The sequence below is a fragment of the Mytilus californianus genome, unplaced genomic scaffold (assembly GCF_021869535.1).
Source record: "Mytilus californianus isolate M0D057914Y unplaced genomic scaffold, xbMytCali1.0.p SCAF_3, whole genome shotgun sequence".
Lineage (NCBI taxonomy): Eukaryota > Metazoa > Mollusca > Bivalvia > Mytilida > Mytilidae > Mytilus > Mytilus californianus.
The window spans coordinates 41,932,356-41,959,097 of NW_026262679.1; the positions used below are offsets into that span (position 1 = coordinate 41,932,356).

Here is a 26,742-nt window from a genome sequence, read left to right on the forward strand (position 1 = left end):
TGTAAATTATTTAAAAAGAGGTATGGCCAGTGTCCACATGTAGCCGTTTTATTAAGTGTCGGAATCGGAAAGATCATGAAACCTTATATTTTAAGTTGAATATAAATGAGTCTAGACTTTAATTATTTTGCAGCATTTTTACAAATATGATACATAAACAAACATGTTATCCATCCTTGCACTTTAATTTGCTATGGACAACAATTTAGATATTGAATATTTCAAAGCAATTCAATTAAGAACTGATCCCGTATCGCTCCCGTTTTCTGATATGTCGAACTCCTACGCAACATATCAGGAAGCGGGAACGAAGCGAGATCGGTTTTTAAGTAGATTGATTTCAAAGTTTACACGTTTCTGTAAACTTTTACACTAAAGTACATAAAAAACCAAAAGAAATATATTTTATAGTTATTTCATACAGACTTCTGCCGTTGAATTGCCATTCTTTTTCATTATAATACATAATTTCGAAAATTAAAAAAAAAAAAAAAAAAAAATACAACCAACATTACATTTTAGTGTTTGAAAATATAATATATTGGATAAACTTCGATATGACAAAAACACAACGGCTCACATAACCAAACGAAAATTAATCAGTTATCCATTATTAAGAAGAAGAAAAAAAAAGACACCATATTGTCGTAACCTTAAAGTAATTGAGTTTTTATTATATAAATGAGTTTATCAAAGGTACATAGACTTTGTTAAAATAATCTTGCTGGGGAAACAAATGCAAAAGAAATTATCTCTATAGTTTAAAATCATTGGATCATAACACCATAGTTTGCAGGCATAAACAAATCTCTACTGAAATAAATAAATCATCTGCATATCAGCTATAATAATATTATAAGTGGTTCTCGGAACACTGACCTTATCACAAACTAACAATTATATACACCGGAAAGGTAACATCTACAATTTGCCTTTTATGACTTTCTGCACATGCGGAATAATGTACATTTAGCGGTAGATCCATCCGATCACTAGTATATATATAACTCGCTTACAAACTCTTTATCGCAATCTCTATTATACCAAGTAATGATTGGAACAGGGTGTTATTACGAAGTTTCAAAAACAACGTGGACTTAGTCCCCATACATATATACACATTGGGACTAGCTCTATATAAGAAATTTATGGTTCAGGATAAGAAATCTCAACCAACTAAAAGATGTTTGAACATTACTTAATGGCAGGGGTGGGGTTGACCCTGGTGACTCACCTTATATATATAGTATTCGATCCATCTTGATATGACAAATAAGAAAACATATAGTTAACGGGTGGGGATGATCTTAACCATTTACAAGATATTCAAAGGAAATGGTGGGAATGACCCCTGGGGACTTGCCCTATCTACCATTCAATGCATCTTGCAATGTCAGACAAGACAATATTTGGTTAAGAGTGAGTATCTCAGCCATGTCAAGATATTTAAACTTTCCCAAATGGTAGGTCTAACGGGGTTGAACCCTTAGGGTCTCGCGGATTATTTGATTTGTCTTGTCAAATGTTCATAACATTTTCCATTATTTATGTTATTCATATCTTTAAAGGTTTTTGTATAACTTGTAAAATAATGTTCAATGTCAAATGTAAAGTTTATACGTGAAAATAGGACCGATAATCATTGACTTTAAATTATGTAAAAAGAGGTATGGCGATTGTCCCTCTTTAGCGATTAATTAAGTGTCAGAATCGGAAAGAACATGAAACCTTACATATCAGAATGAATATGAATGAGTCTAGACTGACTTTAAGTATTTTACATCATGTTATCCAGCCGTGCACTTTAATTTGATATGGACAAACATATAGATACTGACTATTTCAAATTTTACACGTTTCTGAAAATGTTTACACTAAAAAACATCGAGAACCAAAAGAAAACAAGTAAAAAATATTCATAAAGATTTCTGGATTGCCTATCATTTTCATAGTTATACCTTATACCGAAAAAATTCCAAAAAAACAATCAAAATTACATTTTTGTGTTTGAAGCCAGTAGATATCGGTATGACAGGAACCCAACAACACAAATTACCAAACGACAATTAATCAGTTATAATTTTATCAAATATTAAGAAAAAAGACATTAGTTGTTGTAACCTTAATGCACCTTCACATACACGGATTTTTCTTACGAGTCCTTACGGATCGCACAAACTTACTGATCCTTATGATTGACCACTTTTACGACCAATTTACACTGTAACAGTTCTTACAAGTTATTTACGCTTTATTACGGATAATTGCTAGTTATAACGATGTACGTTGCGACCTGTTTATGTGTTTTTACGAATATTTACTACTTAGTTCGGAGTTTTTGCGATTTTGAAGCTTTTAGACCTTTCCCAAAATCGTAAACAATACGTAAGAATACATAAAGTATACGTATCTAATAGCAATGTTCTCGTTACTACACGTATAGAGCATATAATAACTCGTAAGGGCCCATAAAGCCATCGTAACACTCCCCGAATGAAATCGTAAACAAAACGTAAGCACTCGTTATAATCCGTAAAAAAATCGTAAACTTACCGTAAGAAATCGTAACCAAAATTTGATACGAATTCTTGCGAGAGGTTTACTGATGGTAACTTGTTTTGCGAGTACTTTACGAGCAGTTTACGATACTTACGAATTGCTACGAGTTATTTACGGGAAAATCAATCCATGGAGAATCGTAAGAAGATTTTTGACATTTCAAAAAATTTGCCTTTCCTTTCAAGGATCCTTAAAAGAGTCTGCGAGTTGAGACGACTTATTTACGGATACCAGCGAGTTATTTATAAATGGTTGGGATCGACTACGAGTTGGCGAAAGGACTCGTTAAAACATCAGTGTATATGAGGGGGAGGGGGGGGGGCGGTACATTAAATACAGTTGTGTTTACATTAAATGAGTTTATCAAAGTTACATGTACATAGACTTTGTTAAAATGATTCTACTTGTGAAATAATTGCAAAGATATTTGCCATATTTTCAAACCATGCATTACATAGGAACGCCATGGTTTGAGGGACAAGACAATCTCTGCTGAAAACAAATGAAGTATTCATCTGCATACCAAATATTTAAGTATTTCCTATCACAAACTAAAAGTTATTTTCACCGGAGAGGTAACACCTATGACTTGCCGTCCATGATTTTTTTTACATGCGGAATAATGTACATTTAGCAGAGGTGCCATCCGGCTTCTATATCATATATAATCTCGCATAAAAGCTCTTATCTCTATTATAAAAAGTAATGGCTGGAATAGAGTGCTGTTAAGAAGTTTTCATAACAAAATCCCCGTAAGTATATACCCATTGGGACTCCCCTAAAAACGTATGGTTTAGGGGAAAGGATCTCAAACATATAAAAGGTGTTTGAACATTCCTCGCTGGCAGGGATGGGGATGACCCTTATGACTTACCTTATTAATAATTCAACTCATCTTGTTATGACAAATAAGAAACCTTATGGTTTAGGGATGGAGATCTCATCCCTTCACAAGATATTCGAACATTTTTAAATAAAAGGGTATATAAATCAATGCATTTTGGCATGTAATCAAGAACATGCATGGTTTAGGGTGGGGATCTCAGCCATTTTCAAGATATCTAAACTTTCAAAAATGGCAGAGGTGGGTTGGCCCTTTGGGGACTCATCTAATATTTGATTTGATTTGCCTTGCCAAATGTATATAACATTTTGTTTTCTTTATATTATCTATATCTTTTACCGATTTGTGTAATTTGAAAATAATGTTCAAGGTCAAATATCAGGATCATGTGAACATAAGACCTTTTGACCAAAAAGTAGTCCATAATGGTCCCGTGGTTATTATTAAAGACCGATATGTTCTCAAGTATTATAATCATTTAAGCATGAAAATACAAAGTTTCCTATAAGATTCCATAGTTAACTCTTCCGTTCTTTTAGTCTCTCAAAGTACGCCTTCATGGACCCCCATACACAAACAAAATCCAAAACATGCAAGGTTACTATATTGTAAAAGAAGAAGAAGAAGAAGAAGAAGAAGATTGTTTGTGAGATTTAACGAAACACTGATATGTTTAACCTCTTGTTATCCTCTATACGGATAATGATTTTATCTTTGCATGAAGTATGAAAATTGTATTTTGATAGGACAACAATGGATGAGACTGTCCAGAAACTTCCTACCAAAAGCAATAATTCAATAAACTAACGAGTCTTCTTCCGATAGTGGCCTTGGACAAATTAAGATAGCCAACAGTATCTGTCTTTGTAATCAGTCGGGTTATACATGTAAACATATTAAGTAACAAAGACTAAAACCAGTGAAAGGAAATGATTAAGAACGTATTTTGAATGATGGAGGTGAATTAATAAATGAAATTAATCCTAATATATAGTATTGTAGTAGACTTGAGTTTTATCTAACACCACGCAAGCATTGCATATACTTATACAAATTGACTTTGAATACGTATTGGTCAGGAGTAAATACCAGAACTAAAACACATCGGAAACCAAGAACGCAAATATGGTTAAAGACAGTCAAATTGAGATTGGATAAGACAAAATCCTTAAAACACAAAAAAAGCTGACAAATCAAGAATATTTCAAACCAAAACCTTTTGTTTTTCTTACCTTGATTTGTATCTTCTTAATGGATTGATGAGATTTGAACATCCGTAAACTACTGTTGCCACTAATTAATGAAACCAACAATGAAATAAAATCAAATCACGATAGACAAGACACATACAATCACAAAGGAAAAGGAAAACATTTACAGAGTGAAATATAGATAGAATAAGCAGAATAGACGAGGAATGATATATTAAGATCAGATAAAGCAATAAGCATGCCAACAACAAACATTATCAGGAAAATAATGCTCAATCAAACTTTTAATTATCTATGCATTAAAGAGATTAAGGACCTTAACGGACAAATAAATCTAAGAGATAATGTCTGTCAAATTTTGCCCAATAATACAGAAATAGTTTTAACTTGAGACAACGGGGACGTCATGTTTCACCTGTTTCATAGGTTTGCAGGGCATTAATTCGGGTGGACTGCAGAACAGTTTTAAGTTAAAAGATCAAAAGAGAAATTTAAAGGTTAGGCAGTACATAAAATGGAAGTCATTTTATGCATAAAAAAGACATACAACTGTAAAAATTCATTCAAGTACGAAAACCTGTTACATTCTCCCAACAGCACAGTGACAGATTTTAAGTTCGTAAATGTAAAGGAGAGATAAGATAAGTCATATAAGATTAAGCAAAGGCATAGTGATTCTATTGCTAGCCTCCATCTCAACTTACAGTAAACATTTTGAAACGGAGCAAAACTTCATATCTCACTTCAAGGGTTCCATAGCAGTTGAGGGGAATTCTATGCAAGCCTTAGGTATCGATAGCATGATCTATCTATGCATATTGATGTACATAATGGCTTACACGAGGTGCTTTGAATATATCTTAAAATCTTTGTTATTAATTTGTATAAACGGATGATGCGTGATGAACTTTATTTTGAACGTATCGTTGAATTAAATCAAGTATTGAACGTACCATTATAATACTGCAGCTGCTTGTAATGTTAATGAAGTACCAAGGTTTTATGGTACCCCTGATCATTAGACCATCATGCAAATGTTGGAGATATCACTATACCTTCAGTTTTCGGTATTGTATAGCTCAAAGTTTATCATTTTTTAAATATTTGTACTGTCTGTCTACTGTTAGAGTACAAGTAGACTGTCATTCTAACACCTCTTTAACATGAACATTTAAAGCTTTTTTTCATTCGAAATGGATTACATCATTCCATTAACCGTATTGCTAATTATTGAGTTATTCGCGGTTTTGTACTTTTGTTTTCTAAGTATAGTTTGGTATTGCATATTGGTAAAACATGCGGAAAGTAATTCACTCTTTATGATAATGCAGGCAAAATGAAGTTCCCTTTTTTTGATTTATTACGTTAATGGGTTGTTTCATAAGCCAGTTGAATGTCAAACCTTTAAAGCGAATTTTAACATCGGGTTTCCAATTATCAAACTTTCCAGGGAAAGAAATCTAGTGAATGACTACAGATTGTCATTATATTCATGATACATTAAACAGCATCATTATGATACAATAGTATATTGATGTAAATAAACGTAATCCAATATGCTATAACATTGTCATTATGTTTTTTTCATTATTGGATAAATGATTTAGTTTTGGTTGTTTGAATGATTTGTGGTCAAGACTTTCCCTAGATTGTAATAAATCAATGACAAAACAAACTCAAATAAATACAGAAATCCAACATAGCCATTAAATGTTTTGCAATAAATAGTAAGTCTTACAATAACTACTGAAAAAAAGGCTATAAAATAATCATGACTTATGTTAACGACAGTATTTTTCTGAACAAATTCAGATGACTGCAGTACAACACAACCGAAGCGTCACAATCCCCTTTATACAATTACAAAAAAGGACAAAAGAAAAAAAGACAGATTTAATGTAATATTAAAGTCACGCAAACAATATATTTATTCTTCTTTACATTGATTTGATATTTTCTTGTCTTGCTTGTGTCCTTACATGACTTTTGTTGACGAGATTTGTGTAGGTGGATAATCCGATTATTTTTTTTGGCTAATAAGTGCACATTATCTGCCATGTGACTGAAAGTGACATTAAAGTGACAATAAATTTTCTGTACATTTGTTAAGCGCAGATCAATAGTTACACCAATGGTGACCAAAGTTGGACATGTTATGTGTTAGCTTTTCCTCTCTGAAACAGACGTGATTTTACTGTTACGTCTGCTTCGTGTTTTAAGGAGATGACAACGCGAGTACTGTGGATTCATTTTCAAGGATACCTATTTTTGTGATTTTAGAAAAAAAAAGATTTTCATGGATATTTGATATTGTGTTCCCAAAGTCTGCATACAATCCTATAGAATATTTGTACTTCTTTGAAAATTTTAACTCATGGTAAACCAATAATCACTACATCCACGCATTATACTAAATCTACGCATTATACTAAATCCACGCATTATATTAAATCTACGAATTGTACTAAATCTACGCATTATACTAAATCTACGCATTATACTAAATCTACGCATTATACTAAATCTACGCATTATACTAAATCCACGCATAATAATGAATCCACAGTATGTAAAGTTTACTTTCATTTTAATTAGTGTATAAACATAAATAAGAAAATTAATTGAAGACCCTTAAGAAAAATAAGTTAAGCATTCATTCTGCTGCAATAAAATATGAAATTTGGGTAGTTTTGAAGATATACATACCGTATACTCCCTTGACTATTACAAACAGATACACGCATTTGAACCACTCACTGCAGATTTATTTATGCAAAACATCCACATTGTAAATGTTGTCTACTGCATATAGCAAGAACTTAATAGTAAAGTTTAAATTTTTATTTTTCATTTCGTTGCTGTTCTGGTTAAAATACAAGTTTTATATTACGAGTATATACATTTCATTGATATTATTTTAAACATCAAAACCAAACGTTTCTTTCACTTGTTATTATATTTTAAAAAAATTACAAAAAAGTCATTGATCGATGCCTTTTTACCGAAAGAAAAGAAACACGTTTTCTTAAAATGATAACACTAAACCAATAGGTCTTTCATGAAACAGAAAATATTACGTCTTTTCATTCTTTAATTTTTTCATGTTTATTTGATCTTACTGAACGTTAAAATGTAAAAGCATTTTGTCTTCAACAATAAAAATGTCAATGTGGTAAAATATGTTGTAGTAATATTTATGGCGATGTAATTTGAAATCATACATAAAAAGATAACACCTTAAATTTATGTTTGTAAATAATCTTTTATAACTTAAACGTTATTTTTTTAAACAAAACTGGCACACATTTTCTAATATGTCGTTAAAAATGTATCAATGGATTTTCCATATTTTAACATATTCTACAATATGAAAAGCTAATAGAGTCAGTTTACGTTTATCTCTGAAAACAGCTCATACGTACACGAACAATGGTAATCCGAAATTATCAATCTATCTTAATCTCCGCTCAGAAGCGAAAGGACAAAATATGAACCAATTGAAAAAGAGAAAACCAACGGCGTGATTAATCTAAAAACAATTAACGAAACTCAAATATTGCAAACAGCAACCACTGAATTACAGGTTCCTGCCTTATGACAGGCAAATGAGAATTTAGCGTGGTCAAACAATTTTTCCGAGCGCTCAACCCTCCCTAACCTGCAATCTTTAAATTATTTTAATAAAAAGTTGGCTTTTATAAAATGAACTACTTTGAAAAAAATATTTCAAGATTTCAAGTGGTAAATAGAAACCCTAATACGAGAAATTACTAATGGGAACAGACAAAGTAATTGTACAAGGCATAGAAACCAAATAGAAACTTATTACAAAATTTCAACCTATAGCTGGAAGTTAACACGTGTGCATCGAAAGGGTAACCAGCCCCAGGTCACTTCTTTGTTCTTTTGAAACAGCTTACTATTGAGATACCAAAGAAAAGGATATTAGCCTTACGGTTGATAGCACGAACAAAACAAAACAAAAACAAAAAGTTTACGCTTCTTTCAACCAAAGTGTATTTCCGAAACTCGGACGTTAATCAGGTGACAGGCAATCAATCAATCATATTTCAAAAACTATAGCTGTTGCCTATCAAATTAAAACTGATACTAAAAACCTACATAATCTGAATTGTAAATGTTTTGTGTTCAAACAAAATGTCATCCTATGTTTATATAGATATAAGAAGATGTGGTATGAGTGCCAATGAGACAACTCTCCATCCAAGTCACAATTTGTAAAAGTAAACCATTATAGGTCAAAGTACGGCCTTCAACACGGAGCCTTAGCTCACACCGAACAGCAAACTATAAAGGGCCTCAAAAATAACTAGTGTAAAACCATTCAAACAGGAAAACCAACGGTCTAATTTATATAAAAAACAAGAAACGAGAAACACTTATGAACCACATCAACAAAAGACAACCACTGAACATCAGATTCGCCTTAAATAGGTCACTACTAGTTTTTAGGGAAACCTAAATTGAATAAAGAAGGTTCTTTGATTAAATGTTTAAAAGTAGCCAGAGTTTGAATTCTTGAATACGTCAGTGTGTGGCCAATTAAACAAGGTATCGGTACGATGTAAGGATTTTATATTAGAGAAGAATATGAAGACTCAAAATCATGACAATATATTCATAATTCTGAATAACTTCCATTTGGTATTATTCATTTAGAATCTTCAACATATTAAAAATCTTATTGCACTATAACGATAATTGATTCTATATATATATAAACAGTATTGGTTGAATTAGTGATGTTACCCCTTAATATTATCTTGAAATAGCTTAGTCATCAATATTGTAATTTACAGATCGTTATGTATCGAGTCAAGTTACATGCTAAGTTTCCAGACCTAACCGAAATAACTTGAAAACGTGTGATCAATTAGAAGATTTGGATATTACACTTCCAGACTAATTACATAACCGATAACATAATAAATAACTTGTATTTCTTCTTTGATCGAGTATCTTATACCTTTTATAACTGTTTAGCACTCCCAAACATACACTCCGTAGGTTTCAAAGACTATGCTATTTTTGCCTTCATTTCCGGAGGATTTATAGACGATGTCTTACTTAAGCTCATAAATATATCACAACTGGTATCACCTTTTACATAAAAACGGCAAATAGCTCAAGATTCAAGGAAGCAGTTGTTTCTCTTTTGATGTTTCTTTTATTTTTTTTATTCTTATTCTTATTCAATCTCATTTTCGAACAGATGTGTAGATATATTATCCCCCAAGTTAAGAAATGTACCATTTAAATTTTGCGCGAAAACGAGTCAAACTTAATTCCCCAAAAAGAGGAGGAAGATTTCCAGGGGACATTCAGAACTTAGAACCCCTTGGCAAATAACAAAAAAAACGACAAAAAGACGAACAAGTCCACAAAACACTTCATAGAAAACAATAGACTGAGCAGTACGAACCCAATCAAAATCCGGGGGTGAACACAGGTGCTCTGAAAGGGCAGGCAGTTCCTGCTTCACATGTCGTGTTGCTCATGCGAGTACAAATCTTGTGACATTTCCCATTTGGTGATGTGACAATCGCGGAAAGAGGATGGAATTATGGTTACGACAATTGGAACATATCCATGGTCATCTGTGAAAATTACCTTCTTTTGTTAAATAACGCTTGCGACCAAATAAAAAGGAAAAAACTAAAACTTTCCTTTTCGAAATATATATAGTTATATAAGAAGAAAAGAAAAAAAAGTACAAAGCAAGTCTGGAAATAAATAAAATAGTATTAAAATATGAAGTTGTTGCACTTCTAATCACAGAATTTAGCAGTTCAAAATTTTAATCCTGGTATCTATGATGAGTTTATATGATCAATAAAGGTAATTTCTTTTTTTTGACAAGATTGATATGAGCTATACAAAAAAGGAAATAAATCAGCATATTTGCAAAGCCATCTTGTGACAAGAAATGTCTTGTTGCTTTAGATTTTGTTCCAATTTAAATGCAAATGATAATAAAGCAAAACGAAGTAATTTGATTGTATTAGTATTTATATCTGAAAAACGAATGTTTTGTAATTATCTGAAGGTGGATAACAATTGATAGATCTTTTTTTCACATTTTCTGAAATCGAGACCAAAATATGGAATTATCATGAACGAATGATGGATTTGTCATGCTCGTTACAATTCCATTATCATTTATTAAAATCAACATAATAGTACACAGTGAAAATAACAAATATGATGCAAACATATTTTTATTTGAAATATGTCTCGTTTGTGGATAAACTATCGATTGACATGCACTTGTATTACGATGGGGAAAGACTTATGTATATTCTTGCTATAAATTCCTACATTAACATTACTGCTACTGACGTCAAGTAAATAAGGACCATATTGTTACCCCTATATATCTGTGTTTTTAGTAGTTGGCTTGCTGCCTGATTGATTCATAACTCAAGGGTTGAATGGGGTATAGAAATATGGTCATCCCTCACGGCTGGACTGCTACCGACCGGCAGAAAACCCTTGCTCGAATGGGGTGTCTGTGTGGCTTTCCGTCTCCTATCGGAATCTGAACAAGGCGTGTAGCAAGTGTGATACTCTCTCTGAATGTTACAGAACACTTACAAAAATCTCGGAGGGATCATCAGGAAGACTGTTGAAAATCAAAATGTCTGTCCTCATCTATCACACCCCAATTTTCTAGACACTGTGGTAATCTAAATTTATAGCCTTTCATTCCGGTCGACTTTCCTTTCGGAACTTATCTATTGCTTATCTTTTTTTTTCTCATTTGAGGAATTTCGTAAACGGTTGACCATATCCTTATACTGTGTTTTAAAAACGTTGTACATTTGGTACAGTAGCTACACGTTATTTGGTCATCTTTGTTAAATTTATCGACATCATGTAGAGAATCGGGAATATTGAAAGTCTTGGTACTGATCCATAGTTGTATGAAAACTGTACAGTAACATCAGAATATTAGTATAATGTATGCTTACCTTAAAAGTTTTGTAGTTGCTTCATAGTTTGTTTTATTCTTTATCAATAATTTAACTTAAAACTATAACCGAAATAACAAGAAATAAAAGCGATATTTACCAAATTTTAAAAAGTACTAAGATTTTGATATCAACATATAGTAAAATGTTTTGTTGTACATACTAAGACTAGTCTCACGATTGCATTAGCCTTATTAGTGTATGCAAATGTTTTAAAAATGCTGGTAAAACTGGTGGTTCAAAGTATTATTTGGAGTGTTCAAACAATCTATAAAAAAGTACTTGTGTGGTTCGGGAAGTTGTACTTGATCATTTTCCATTCTATACATTATTCTTCAAAAATAAATAAGATGAATTAATCTGTTTTAAAGAGGTTAAAAAAAATTGCTTTAAAGCTAATTTTCTCAAGGGACATAAACAAAACTATGACTAAATAAACAAAAAGGAACTCTAAGCTTATTTTTATATATGATTAAGTAACATTTAATTTACAAAACGCTTTTTTTAAAAGATAGTCGAAATATACCAAAGGGATATTCAAACTCAATTATTTTGATTGTAAAGGGAGTGGTAATCTCTTTTTGACATACCCCAATGATGTCTATGTTCGTGCAGACAATACGTGTTCACGGCATGAACAGCAGACGACGTGTGTTCTGGCATGAACTGCAGCAGACGACGTGTGTTTCTGGTATGAACTGCAGCAGACGACGCGTGTTTCTGGCATGAACTGCAGCAGACAACACGTGTTTCAGGCATGAACTGCAGCAGACGACGCGTGTTTCTGGCATGAATTGCAGCAGACGACGAGTGTTTCTGGAATGAACCGCAGCAGACGACGCGTGTTTCTTGCATGAACTGCAGCAGACGACGCGTGTTTCTGGCATGAACTGCAGCAGACAACTCGTGTTTCTGGCATGAACTGCAACAGATACGCTCGAGGCAAAAAGATTGAAAAACAAAATTTTAACCCACCAAGGCGAGGGTTTACCACTTTCATGGTATTGTACCATTGGACGACGTCTAATGCAGATTCAAAAGTGTCTGCAGGCTTTTTAATTTGCATAATTATATCTTTGATGTCTGACAGATTCAAAAGTGTCCGACAGGAATATAAACAAATTCTATTGGGGTATCACTTTACCCTCTTTGATGAGAAAACGACCATTGATGTGCTTGCAAACTTTTAAACAAGGCTATTAAATGCAGTTGACAGTTACCTTCGACGTCTGATCTGATCTAAATATTTTACAGGTTTCCTCTACCTGTCTTTGGGGACCAATGTAACTAAGTTCACAAAATTTGGATGTCAGCGGTAAGCCCCTTTAGCAAAAATAATATCATGATATTAGAGAATAGTTATTTATGAAAAATAAAAACAAATCGAAGTTTGCAAAAATTCCCAAATTTTAGAACAAAATAGTTGACCTTTCGTTTCTCATATGTACAAATTGATGTATATATGACTATGTGTTTAGAGACACAGAACGTATACACAAGGTCAGTGAGCCCTTCTTTGAATATGCATTTATCAAGGCATACGTAACAAGCATGTGTACATGTAAGTTAATTGCAAATATTGAGGATTGAACACTATTCTGTTTCCATATAGAATACTAAATAGTGACTGCTTAAAAAAATTAACTTGATGTCATTTTGAAACGTTTTTTGTTGAGGAGTCGGATAACTCCCAAAAGGAACGAGGTATTTTCATATAATTTGTTTTATAATTAACCACGCCAACACCGCCCATCTTTCAATGCAATACACTTCTCTCAATTACTTAATAAGAAGTTGTGCGCAAATGTAATGATTTTTATGCGCTAATGCAATGATAAAACCTGCAATTGTAATGCACCGATACATTAGAAGAAAAACGCAGTGAAGCAGATTACTATCAAGAAACAGAAAATAAAACATTTATTACCATGAGAAGTAGCCGCCAATTTAATCATTTAGCGAGATAGTATACACCTATTGACTGGGTATGAGGGTAATAGCAAGTTTGTTGTTCCTGAGATACCAACTATTGCTCGAGGCGAAGCCGAGGGCAATAGTTAGTTTCAAAGGGACAACAAACTTGCTATTACCCTCATAACCAATCATTAAGTGTTTTATTATACCGAACAAAACAACTTTCTAAAAAGACTACATACACCACTTGAAAAAAAATGATCACATAGACATGTACAATATGAACTATCAGGTTTTTTCCCTGTGTGGTATTTGTCAATAATCTATTTACTGTAATCAAGACCAGGAACCCTTGTGTAAAAATTCCCGTGCATCTGATAAACATTAGCTAAAATATTTTACCGTACACCAAAGCAATCCCAGATTATGAAGACGACGACAGACCAGTACCATACATTACATGTTTTAGTTCTTAAAATATGTCGCGTAGATTTTCTTTTTCAATTTCTTCTGGTAAGTAATATATTAATTTGAAATTACGACAGATACATACAGATTATAACGTTTACGATATTTCAGAGTTTAACGTTGCCAAGGGCACAAATCCAAGCAGAATAGTCGATGACGTCATTGTTGTCCAATGAAAAATTAGTATGAAAAAGTACGGGAAATATGTTTATAAAACTATTGACCGGGGTAATAGTCTTTGAAACTATTGACTGGCAAATAGTCTGTGGAATGAAATAGCACAAACATTTCATTCTTTTTTATATAGAAAAAACATACTGAGGTATAATGATATTTAATATCAAAAACTATTAAAAGACGGGTTTTGTTTTGAGGCATCTATTAATTTCAAAACTATCTGAATATGTTGAATCTGATTTTGAATTTCAGTTGATGAATTTCCACATTTAATAAAGATAACAAAACAAATTATTTATATTCTGAAAATTTGATTTTCATAATTTTTCGACTCACTAAAAGTACCATGCATAACATTGTACTCATTGATACAAGCAGTAAATAACATTGTTGGTTTAATCAATATTAATGAAAAATAATTACAAAGGAACATGATGTCAATCTCTCTTAAAAACAAGAATTTTCATCACATAATTTTTTGTTGTTATTAGATAATGCATGGCATGGGCGAAGATAAACAATGCTGTCTCGATCAAAGTGAAAATATTGCATCCATTAGCATTTAAAGTCAATGATATAAATAAATTATTCATCGTGATGTTTTTGTGTTTAATCTGCTAACTCTGTAGACATTTGCAATCTAATAGTTTTTTTTTATCCCTTGTGGAAACATTAAAAATCACTGTTGAGAATTATAACTGTTTCATTAATCTTAATAATTTCAATTATATAAATCAGTAACTCGTCAAATAGTAATTATGATGTGAAACTGTTGTCACGTAGGGTACTTTAGAACTCCCCAAGACATATCATAGTATATTATAACATTTGATTAGTTTGTCGAACTATTTGATGGCTTTATATACGTTGTGTTCCTGAAATTGAATTAGTTCCTGCAATGTACATTTACCCTAATTAGCAAATTATAATATTCCTCTGTTTACTTCAGTATAGATGAGGAATATACCAGATGTAAGTAAATGTAAGAAATTTTATTACAGATGACATATTCAATGTTCTTGAGTGACGACTCTTTCCCATCCTACACAGTAAATCTTGTTTATATCTTAATTTGTTGTCCTTTGAAGCGATTGGTGTTGATCGCTGATCTTTTATAGTATCTGGTAAACCTATTCACGGCTTGTTTAGACTCAGGAGATTTAAAGCTTGACATGTTGTTAAGACACTTGTCTGTTGTTATGATGCAAATTTTCATCTAGGGATGGGTATTTTTTCGATGTTTTCTGCACATCTCATTTTATAGATATGTATTATTCTAGGCTAAACACTCGCAGAATTCTGAATACTTTTTACTATTTGGGCTTTGATATAATATATAATGCTTGAATTACATTTTTAGATTTAATACGACTATATTTTTATATATTCTTTACATAACTTACCTGTTACACCTGTAAAACGAATGAGCGCAACCGTAATAAAAAGCAAATGATATGATTATACGCGCAAATCTAATGGTAATGCGAGCAAATATATTGGACTGATCTCTGGTACCTATTTTAATGATACTTTTTTAAAGCTAATTGCCGTCACTACATTGATCAGATTTATTATGACCTATTTATTTTGCCTGAGTGGTTCATCACTTTTCATTGTAGGTTAATTATGAAAGTGAACTCTTAATAACTACACTAACGAAGTGTACAATCCCCTGAGGCATTTTCCTTGGGGAAAATAACCTACTTCGTCTGATTAAAGATGAAAGAGAACAGATTATTTTGAATTTTGAAAATGTTTATCATGGTACATATATATAACAAACAAAAAATGAAATGGGGGCAAAGATGTAGGTAAAATAATCTTTTATTCAATTTTGATAGCAGACATTCGAGTCAATTATGATTTTTTTTTCTTTCAAGAAAACAATGTCAGACTGCTGATATATAAAGCAAAGGATTTTTTTTCGAAAAAAAAACTTAATTCATGTACATTCATCAATAAAAAGTAAGCATCTGATGTTGAATGGTAGTAATTCAAATATTTATAGAGTGAGTTGTTTAATAACCAAAAAATATACAATTTGAAAAAGCTGATTTATATAACATTATGTGCTTTTTATAATCGAGAAATTTAAGATATATAAACATTAAATTTTACCTGAAGCAGAAGAAAAACTCAATGTTTGAACAATTTATCCTTTTTGTCCTCACAAAACTATGTCACTGCTATTTCATTCCATCCATTGAAATGACCATTACATATGCTATAAATTCCTTTTATTAACCAAATTAACACTTCGTTATAAAAATGGAATTCTTATTAAGGTTTGAATATTACAATGAGAAAGAATAATTTTGTAAGGTCACTCGAAGGTATGAATATGTTCTAAATTGGTCAGACAATACTTGGTCATGTTTTATGAACATTTAAAACCCTCGGCTACGCCTTGGGCTTTAAATCTTCATAAAACTTGACCAAGTATTGTCTAACCTATACATGATTTAGACTAGTATGCATAAACGTTAATCAACGTTAAACGTTGTTTAAATTTTTAAAAAAGTGTTAACTAAATAAAAGCATCATTAACAAATACAACAGATTTAAAGATCAAAACGTGATTCGCTATATCAATGATAAAATAAGATATTATCATCATATACTTGTGAATTTTTAAAATAGTAAAAGTATAATTATAACCATTACCAACGCTGTTATTAAGTTTTATAGAATGATCAAATGGAACGATTTTTTTTTTTAACTTATTTGCTTTTTTTATAATGCAGGGTGCACAATATTATAATTTTAGATAAATATTATTGGTATCAAGACTTCCCATGCAATCTTTTCGGGCGCATTACATTTGGGGATTAAAATGTTTTACGTTTGCGCGCAGCATTAATTTTCCAAGTAACACTGGTAAATCAAAAGATAATTCATAATAAATATGTCGATGGTTATTAAATTTGTAAATGTTAATAACTCTTTATTATATTTTTTTTTATATTGAATTCTAAAAAATATATCAACTGCTCATAAGAAATCCCTTTAAGCATACATGTAAATTAATTGCGAATATTGAAGAATGAATAGAATTCTGTTTCCTAATTTTACTGAATAGTGATTGTTTTAGTATATAAGTCAGTTTGTAAAGTTGTGTCAACTCACAAACATGGAGTTTAGGTTGACAAATGGAGATGTTGACCGAATTCATTTTCTGAAAGCAGTGGGCTTCATATATTCAGCAATTACCTACATTTAAAATTGGCTCTTTTACTCTTCAGATTTGCTATGTTTTTACATTTTTTTCTGTATAAATTTCCAGGACTTATCTTGCTCGAAACCCCACATCTGACTCCTAATGATGAGCAGGGAACTAAGACTAACCGAAGGGGTTCTTGTAAATAAATAAATAGATAAATAAGTATATTTTACTAGTGTTTACCTAAATTTATCTGTAAAATGAATGCGCGCATATGTAACCAAAAGCAGCGTGCAAACGTAATGATTTTTACGCGCATATGCAATGTGAATGCCGCAAATGTAATGCACCGATCTTTTCAGTCACAGTTTACAAGTAAATAGCGACGACATTTACTTCCATCGCTGGATTTGTATGAAGAAATTAAGGGAGATAGATAAATTCTATAAGTTTTTTAAAAACATTCACACAATTCAGAGAGAGAATATTGCAAATAAACATCTTTTTTGAAAAAAAATATTCCCCATTGATTGCAATCCACAACGTTTAACAGATATGAGGGGGTAAAGTTAGTTGCCATATGAACTCTTGGTAATACAAAATTTATACTATGTAGATAACTATAATAACATTTTCAATGCAAATTCCATTAATGCCTTTTTGAAAGTCTTATTTTTTTAAAGGATTTTTCTGACGCCTTCAACAGATATATATATATATATATATATTTAAAAGGAATGAAGATTTTACTTTTTTGTGTGTTTAAAACTGTTATCATTATTTTGCTTTTAAACAAAAAGTAGAAAAATCGGGACTTTGCATAAAGTCCTAATGACCATAAGAGAAACCCAACTCATACAAAGATTTCGCATCACTCAAGAAATAGAGAAAAAATACTACCATTATCCTATACATATATACTATATAACATTAATTAATGTGCACTGTATCAGATTACAGTATGAGACGCACTTTTTCAATTTAATCAACTGTAGGCAATTTTGATGGTATAATCTAGTATCTAATAATATCTCAACAAAATAACGGCTGTCTCGAAAACAAAATAAGCGGTAACTTAGTTTTGCCGATAACAATGTTACGGCGATACTGATAAAAGGCAACAAACCGTTAAATTATATTTGTATAAAAATTAACGTATATGCTCTCATATTTTGATAAAAAATAGTTATGATGTAAATAGATGCCTTAACGATTACAGATATTAAAAGTGGAATTGCTGTGATCAAGCCAAATGGGTGGATTTAACGTTTGACTAGGCCTTATTCTAATATTCACATTCAGGATTAAAGCAACTGGATGAAAAAGAGGAAAGACGGCGTTTTGATATGCTGCTGCCAAGAACTGAGGTAGAAATCTGTTATACATTGACGCTGGTGGTGTTCAGATTTAAAATTTGTTTATATGAGCAATTGGAAGGAGGATTACAGGAACTTAACTGTTTACAGATGTCAGTTAATGCTTAAATGCAAACATTAAAAGAAGTTATCAGAAGAAAAGGAAAGACTTACAACACAATGCCCGAAAGAAAATAAACAAAAAGACAGTGCACAAACCACTAATGAGAAAACTAAACAGATTAAGCAGCACCGAAAACTGGATGTGAACTCGTGTTCCGAAATAGCAAACACGTCTTTTCCCATTAGAGACACCTACATGTTATTTTAAAATCAAATAAGTAATAGTAGGTAAAATGGTTCCATACTAAATATGACGGGTAAATGGCACCTATCTGACCACAATATATTGCACAAATTATAAACCATCGACGCATGAATATTTTTAACACTTAGAAATGACTAAATATAAAGCAAGTATAGGCAGTTTGAAAGACAAATGATAAAACTAAACTATATATAAAACACGGGCCAAACTGTGACCTGTAGTTGTTTTACGTTCCGGACCTTTGGTCTTTGGCGGGTAATTGTCTCATTTGCATTCATTATTCGACTCCGTTTTTATAAAGACATAAACAATATCTGAAAGATGACGCGAGCTCAAAATCAAATAATTAAATAAAGTTACATTAGGATTGAATGTCCAATCATAGCAAAAGACTAAAGAAAGCACGACATTTATATAGTGTTATTTTTATTTATTAGCCCTGCCACTGCTTGTGAACTGTTAGTCCCTGAGGATATCACCAGCTGCTTGTGGACTGTTGGTCCCTGAGGATATCACCAGCTGCTTGTGGACTGTTAGTCCCTGAGGATATCACCAGCTCCTTGTGGACTGTTAGTCCCTGAGGATATCACCAGCTCCTTGTGGACTGTTAGTCCCTGAGGATATCACCAGCTCCTTGTGGACTGCTAGTCCTTGATGATATCACCAGCTCCTTGTGGGCTGTTAGTCCCTGAGGAAGGATATCGCCAGCTCCTTGTGGACTGTTAGTCCCTGAGGATATCACCAGCTCCTTGTGGACTGTTAGTCCCTGAGGATATCGCCAGCTCCTTGTGGACTGTTAGTCCCTGAGGATATCGCCAGCTCCTTGTGGACTGTTAGTCCCTGAGGATATCGCCAGCTCCTTGTGGACTGTTAGTCCCTGAGGATATCACTAGGTCCTTGTGGACTGTTAGTCCCTGAGGATATCACCAGCTGCTGGTGGACTGTTAGTCCCTGAGGATATCACCAGCTCCTTGTGGACTGCTAGTCCCTGATGATATCACCAGCTCCTTGTGGACTGTTAGTCCCTGAGGATATCGCCAGCTCCTTGTGGACTGTTAGTCTCTGAGGATATCACCAGCTCCTTGTGGACTGTTAGTCCCTGAGGATATCACCAGCTCCTTGTGGACTGTTAGTCCCTGAGGATATCACCAGCTCCTTGTGGACTGTTAGCCCCTGAGGATATCACCAGCTGCTTGTGGACTGTTAGTCCCCGAGGATATCACCAGCTCCTTGTGGACTGTTAGTCCCCGAGGATATCACCAGCTCCTTGTGGACTGTTAGTCCCTGAGGATATCACCAGCTCCTTGTGGACTGTTAGTCCCTGAGGATATCACCAGCTCCTTGTGGACTGTTGGTCCTTGAGGATAACACCATCTCCTTGTGGACTGTTGGTCCCTGAGGATATCACCAGCTCCTTGTGGACTGTTAGTCCCTGAGGATATCACCAGCTCCTTGTGGACTGTTAGTCCCTGAGGATATCACCAGCTCCTTGTGGACTGTTAGTCCCTGAGGATACCACCAGCTCCTTGTGGACTGTTAGTCCCTGAGGATATCACCAGCTCCTTGTGGACTGTTAGTCCCTGAGGATATCACCAGCTCCTTGTGGACTGTTGGTCCCTGAGGATATCACCAGCTCCTTGTGGACTGTTAGTCCCTGAGGATATCACCAGCACCTTGTGGACTGTTAGTCCCTGAGGATATCACCAATGCTTCGGTACTGACATGAATAGTAACATATTTTTCTAAAATTCCGCGTTGATAAATAAAGAAATTATTAAAAAAAAACAAGGATTCAACCCCCTCAGACAAGGTTGACCGTAGATGAATTTTCCATTTTTTTAGGTTTCTGTTGGTCATATATAGTTCAACTGTTTCTACTTATGTACATATCATATCATTCCATGACTTTCAAATGTTTAGATTTGAGCGTTCTTGATGAAGGTGAATCCATAAAAGCGCTTCAGACACACGCATTTTCATTTGTAAAGTGTTATTTACCAGCACTTGCTAGTTGAATGTTAGTCCCTAAGGGTATCGTCAACCTTGTAGTCAGTGCTTCGGTACTGATATATCTGGTTCATTAGAAAAAAATAATGACTTATAGTTTTGTACGCCAGACGCGCGTTTCGTCTACAAAACAACACTTCATAACATAGTTTTCAAAAAATTCCCCGTTGATAAAAATAATTGTTAAAAAACTAAGGTATCAACTCTCTATGGCAAAATTAAGCTCAGAGGAATTTGATAATTCTTTTAAGGTTCCTGTTGGTTATAGGTAGCTCCTAACGTTCCTTAATATTTTAACATGGCTGGTTTCAAATATTTAGGTTTGGGCATTCTTGATGCAGATAAATCCGGACAAGCGCTTCACACGTACGAAATTTATAAAATGTTATTCTCGTCATCTAAATCATTAAAATTAAAAAGGAAATTGTCTTTATGATACCAGACATCGCCACATGGGTTGTTGTCTCTTTGACACATTTCCCATTTCCATTCTCAATTTTATAAACATTGCTTTATAAAAGGTAAAGGCAAATTAAATGATAAGAAATGGGATTTTTAAAGAAGTTGCATGTACTATAACTCGGTACATGTTTATGTAACGGCTAAAGCTATAAACGTAAAATACGGAATATTTCATTTCCAACAATGTAATATAGCTTTTCATTATAAAAAATGTAACTTAAGGATTGTCAATACAGTCATACAGTCAATAGGCATTTTTTTGCAAGTAAGTTATAGATTGGAAATTGATCAAAAGTTGTTGCAATACTTATTTTTAACGTAAAACTTCCGATTATATCAAACAAATGAATTAACCGAACAATAAAAATACGCTTAATGACTATTGATCACATGATTATGTCTTGTCTCAATAACGCCCTTTTCGATACCAAATATTGTTTACCACAGGTAGCACTGTTGGAACTTATAGAATCTATTTAATCTGACTTAGGTCGATATATCATGATCAACAAGCCTTGTGAAGTGCACTAACCACTTGGTCAAGAAAACTATCTCTCGCTGAGAATACGTCTTTAGAAACGGAAGTTAATAAGTAAGGCATTATGCTGATAGTTTCTAAAGATGTCCGAAATGATGGAACAAACGTTTAAAAGGTCAATAATACGATCTATATCTGTTAACAATTATTTTTCTTAAATAAGAATACAAGAAGTTATGGCGTATACGTCAATGAGACAGCAACCAAACGACGAAAAACATTAAAAAGACAACTACATGTTAACATACGGTCAAGGGTACAAAATGTAAATACAATATGTCAGGTTCTAAATCGATTTCAGCCTATAAAATTAAGAAAGAAGATGCCAAATCAAAACAAAATTCCCTAAATGCCAAGAAAACATCAAAATAATTTAATTGAGAGCGAACACTGGTTAGATTCCTGACACTGGGTAGGCAAATTGACAAATGGCGAGTTTTTGCTTTTAGATTTCAACCTTCCCAATTTTCTTCAATTTTGTCCCCTTTTAATATCCGTCAACGGAATAACACATTAAAAGGTACATACTACAACGTTAAGAAAAAAAAAAACAAGTATACACAACAAGCGCTTACGTGCATACTAAAAAATACCGGTACAAAAGGAAAAATAAAAACCCCAAATTAACATTGATAAAAGAATTACTGACAGAAAGGTCAATATGTTAAATTCGCCTGCTGATATAGAATCATGCCGTCATCCGCTTCTATATCGGTAGTCATTTGTCAAATACAGCAACGTCATGAACATTATGGACATAACACAACTGTACAATACGAAGAAAAAAAATCGGTACAGAATTTAATGCAGAAAAAAAACCAAAATGTACACTAAGTTTTGTTTTAATTACATGCATATATTAGCAAATTATTGACAAAATACAAAAAGATTGAACAGCAACAGAATAAATATAATCTTTTTTATTCAAGTCTATTAAGCCAAAAGGAATGATTTGAAGGACATTTAAGAAACTTGTTTGCTTTATAAATGATATTACAGAAAAGGGATGTTTGTGAAATACCACTTTTTATTTAACTCATGCAAGCAAAATCATATACTGACTCAATATATCTCTATATTTTTTTTCCATAAAATTAAGTGAAAGTTGACCAATTCAATATGACAAATTATGCATATCTGAGTTATACAAGTTTGTAATTATGAAAATATTACGTTTATGGAAATCTAAGACGTCTTTGGAAATACGCGCATTTGAAACTTTTGAAACTTCATAAGGTGGAGCCAACACAACATCGTCACCAAAGAAAGGAAAATTAACCATTGGAAAGAACAAGTCCTCCTATTGGTCATACATTTTGGCAAGGATTTGTATAGTAAGATCTTACTATACAAATCCTTGATTTTGGTAAGAATATTAGATTGGGAAAAACTTATATCAATTTAAAAAAAAACTAATTCACTATAAATAATCACTACGCGCAATTTTCTCATAAGCATAGATGACCAGTATAAAATATACTAAATATGTCTTATTATAGCTTGAATGAAGATTTGTCCGCATAATATATTCATACCAACTGGTCTTCGTATATCATACTCAATTTAATGCGGAAAAGTAACTAAACATTTTAAGTTCAGTATTGTTGTTTACCTGAAAACAAATGCAAAAGACCACGTTTTGTTTCAAGAAGTAACGGCTAACGATTTGTCACATACAAAAATATCATTTAATATACCCAGTCATGTAAAAGTAATTGTACTAACTTTTTTGCAGATTTAGATTCCAAGACTTGGATGGACGAATAATCATGCAGTATATTGTAACTAACATGACGATAACATTTCAGAAGATCGAAAAGTGGTAGTTAAATGAAAAGTAAAAGAGACACGATTTTTTATACGAGACAAATATATTGTAAAAAATGCTGATACATGCCAATTTACCAATAACAAATGAAAAGGAGAACAAGAAAACATTCCACAGCTCGAGTGTAATACTTTCGTCAAAAACTGATTAAGATTTTGGAACGAAAAACCCTTAGGTAGCAATTTTATATGTTTGAAAGTTAGTTTTGATATAGATAATGAAAATCTAATTTCACCAACGGTTTTCTTATTTGAAATTATTCTAATAGGTAAAGACAACCAAAAGAATATATTAATTTTGGTTTCTTTATTTTCATTTTATCTTAGGCGATTGTGTCTTGGTATAAAGACGTTTACATGTGTAGTTTAGTTTGACGTCCATTTTCACTGAACTAGTACACCATTTTATTTAGGGGCCAGCTGAGGACCACCTCCGGGTGCGTGATTTTCTCGCTGCGTTGAAGACCCATTGGTGGCCTTCGGCTGTTGTCTGCTCTTTGGTCGGGTTGTTGTCTCTTTGACATATTCTCCATTTCCATTCTCAATTTTATAGAAAATAAAATTCTAAATAAGAAAAAGTAAACGTAAACGTAAAGCTTTACTGCTAACACACTTACCTTTCTACACATACAGAAACCAGCGATAGAACGGAACAATATAATGACACAACCAAGATATATCTGTTAATTTTACACAACACTCTCCCCAAAAGCCAGCCACGGTTCAGTCTAAATTGGACGATTTCCGGAATACCAAACGACATGATAAGAAGATCGGCGATCGCAAGGTTCATAATGAAAATATTTGTCACAGATTGTCTCATTTTTCTATCTAACAGTATTACACAGATAACTAGAACATTGCCGAAAATTCCTACAAGTCCTATCTGGCAAAATAGGACAGTCAGACCAATAAGTGTCTCTGTTGTGGCTGGCTCCTCCATGTTTATTGATGTCCCGTTCATTGTTATTGCAGCAGAACAGTTTCCGGACTGTTTTGAACACGAAATATTTCCGTCAAAAGAATCAAAATTCGGAACATTGATATTCAATGGTAATAATAGTGTCGAGTTGTTGTCTCCTTGCCAAGCCATCTTGTTGTAAACTGCATCTGTAAAAAGCAATCGTCAATAGAAATGAAGCGATTTTGTAAGACAGCGATGTTAATCGATTTATATTTGTATCTGTAAGTTCCGGTTATCGTTTGTTTATAGAAATTATTGCTTTTATAAACTCGTTCAGTCCAAATTAACTTCACAGTAATTTTCTCTAGGCTAAGATAAACAGTTTACAATAAAAGTAAAAGTTTTCCAAATAAACAATAGTTAATAACATAGCCCTTCACAGTTCTACATTGATAACTTGCATCTGTTTGGCACAAAAATCTACGGAATTATTAACAAATTAACAAATAAAATTTTTGAAAATAAAATGAATTCCAATAGAACTTTTTCAACATAAAGAAAGAAAATAAGACACTAGTCATATCCTAAGTTATTTAAATTTTCTAATAAATCAATAAAAAAAAACTTTTAAGGAGTAATTCAAAAATTAATTGAAACATACTCATTGAGACACTATGCAAATATGTCCTTATTATCTGTATCAATAATCGTCATATACAACATTATCACGTATTACAGCCGGCAGATGCTCCTAGTTGTCAATATTTCTGAAGGTAAAAATTTTAATCCTCTCTTGACTATTGTAAAAAATCTCAACAAAATATATTTATAAAATATATTATATAAATAAACCGCAGATGCCGAGTGTTTGCCCAGCGTAAAACTGTTGAATAGTTCTACTGTAAGTTAATTTGATTGGCGGTCGACCATACTTAACAGTCACACGTAACAGATTGTGGAAGTATTATAGCAAATCTGACACTGCGAGTACGACATTAAAATGCCAGTAATATTTTTCTTAGGTTGATCAATGAATTGATTTCAAGGCATCTTAAGATAAATTCAAGTATCTAAATCCTGTATAAACATTGTTGTTATCTTCATCAACATTTGATTGATAGCTTAAATCATAATTGTTTAAAATATTGATTATTATACTATATCATATCTTTGTTCATCTTGTAAACGTGTAGTTTACTGAAAAGAAAATAAATATCGTACACGAAGGATAAAAGTAAGAAGCCGTATTTTTGTAGAGTTCGTTTTTGCACAAAATTTAAGTTCTTTGTGATGCTTTTATGGAGGTGTTTATCTTTTTTTGTGATGTTGTTAGGGCTTCGACTTGGAAATATTTCTTATCATACTATAAATATGATTCTGGAATTCTCATCAAATTATTTTGTTTAGTGTATTATGCAAAAAAGGTACAGTTTTTAATGTTTTAGGACGATTTCTCCAATATTCCTATGATAATAGATAAAAGTACAATGGCAAAGATCTTATGCTTCCCTTTATGCATTGTTTGATGAAAATAATAGAATCTACATAACAATGCACTGTAATGTGCATTTCATTTCTTTGTTAATTATTTATAGTCAACTGTTGGAAGAAATTGAATTGAAAACCTTGAATTTTCAGAACCCCTATTTACATACATTATTTGTTCTTCGATTAAACAACGTTCGAGATTATCTTCTGTAATTAAATGAAAAATGAAAGTCTAATATAACAATATTAATCATTGGTAGTTGTTCCCATTATATGGTTCAACATTTCGATGGTTGAGAGATACTAACCAGCCAAAACACTGCATTTCAATAGAGACCGAAATCGGCTGGTTTTTTTTACATGATACTAAGTAAAACTAAGTAAAAAAATGTAACGATACATAAAAAAAACTTTCCTAGGTTTTTTTTTAAAGTGCGTCATTTCGATTTCACAACAGTTTTATATTATTAGATCGGTTCAATTTTTACATAGAGGCATTTAAAAAATC

General features: G+C 32.5%; 1 protein-coding gene across 1 annotated transcript in view; it reads right to left on the reverse strand.

Moving 5' to 3' along the window:
- The window catches only part of LOC127734598 (neuropeptide receptor 15-like), a 52,709-nt gene extending 27,763 nt beyond the window's left edge, over positions 1-24,946 (reverse strand). Inside the window, exon 1 of the mRNA XM_052244550.1 lies at positions 24,460-24,946. Coding sequence (XP_052100510.1) covers positions 24,460-24,935 — 476 coding nt within the window. The 5' untranslated portion in view covers positions 24,936-24,946. The remainder of the gene's footprint in view (positions 1-24,459) is intronic.
- Between the last annotated feature and the right edge of the window lie 1,796 nt (positions 24,947-26,742).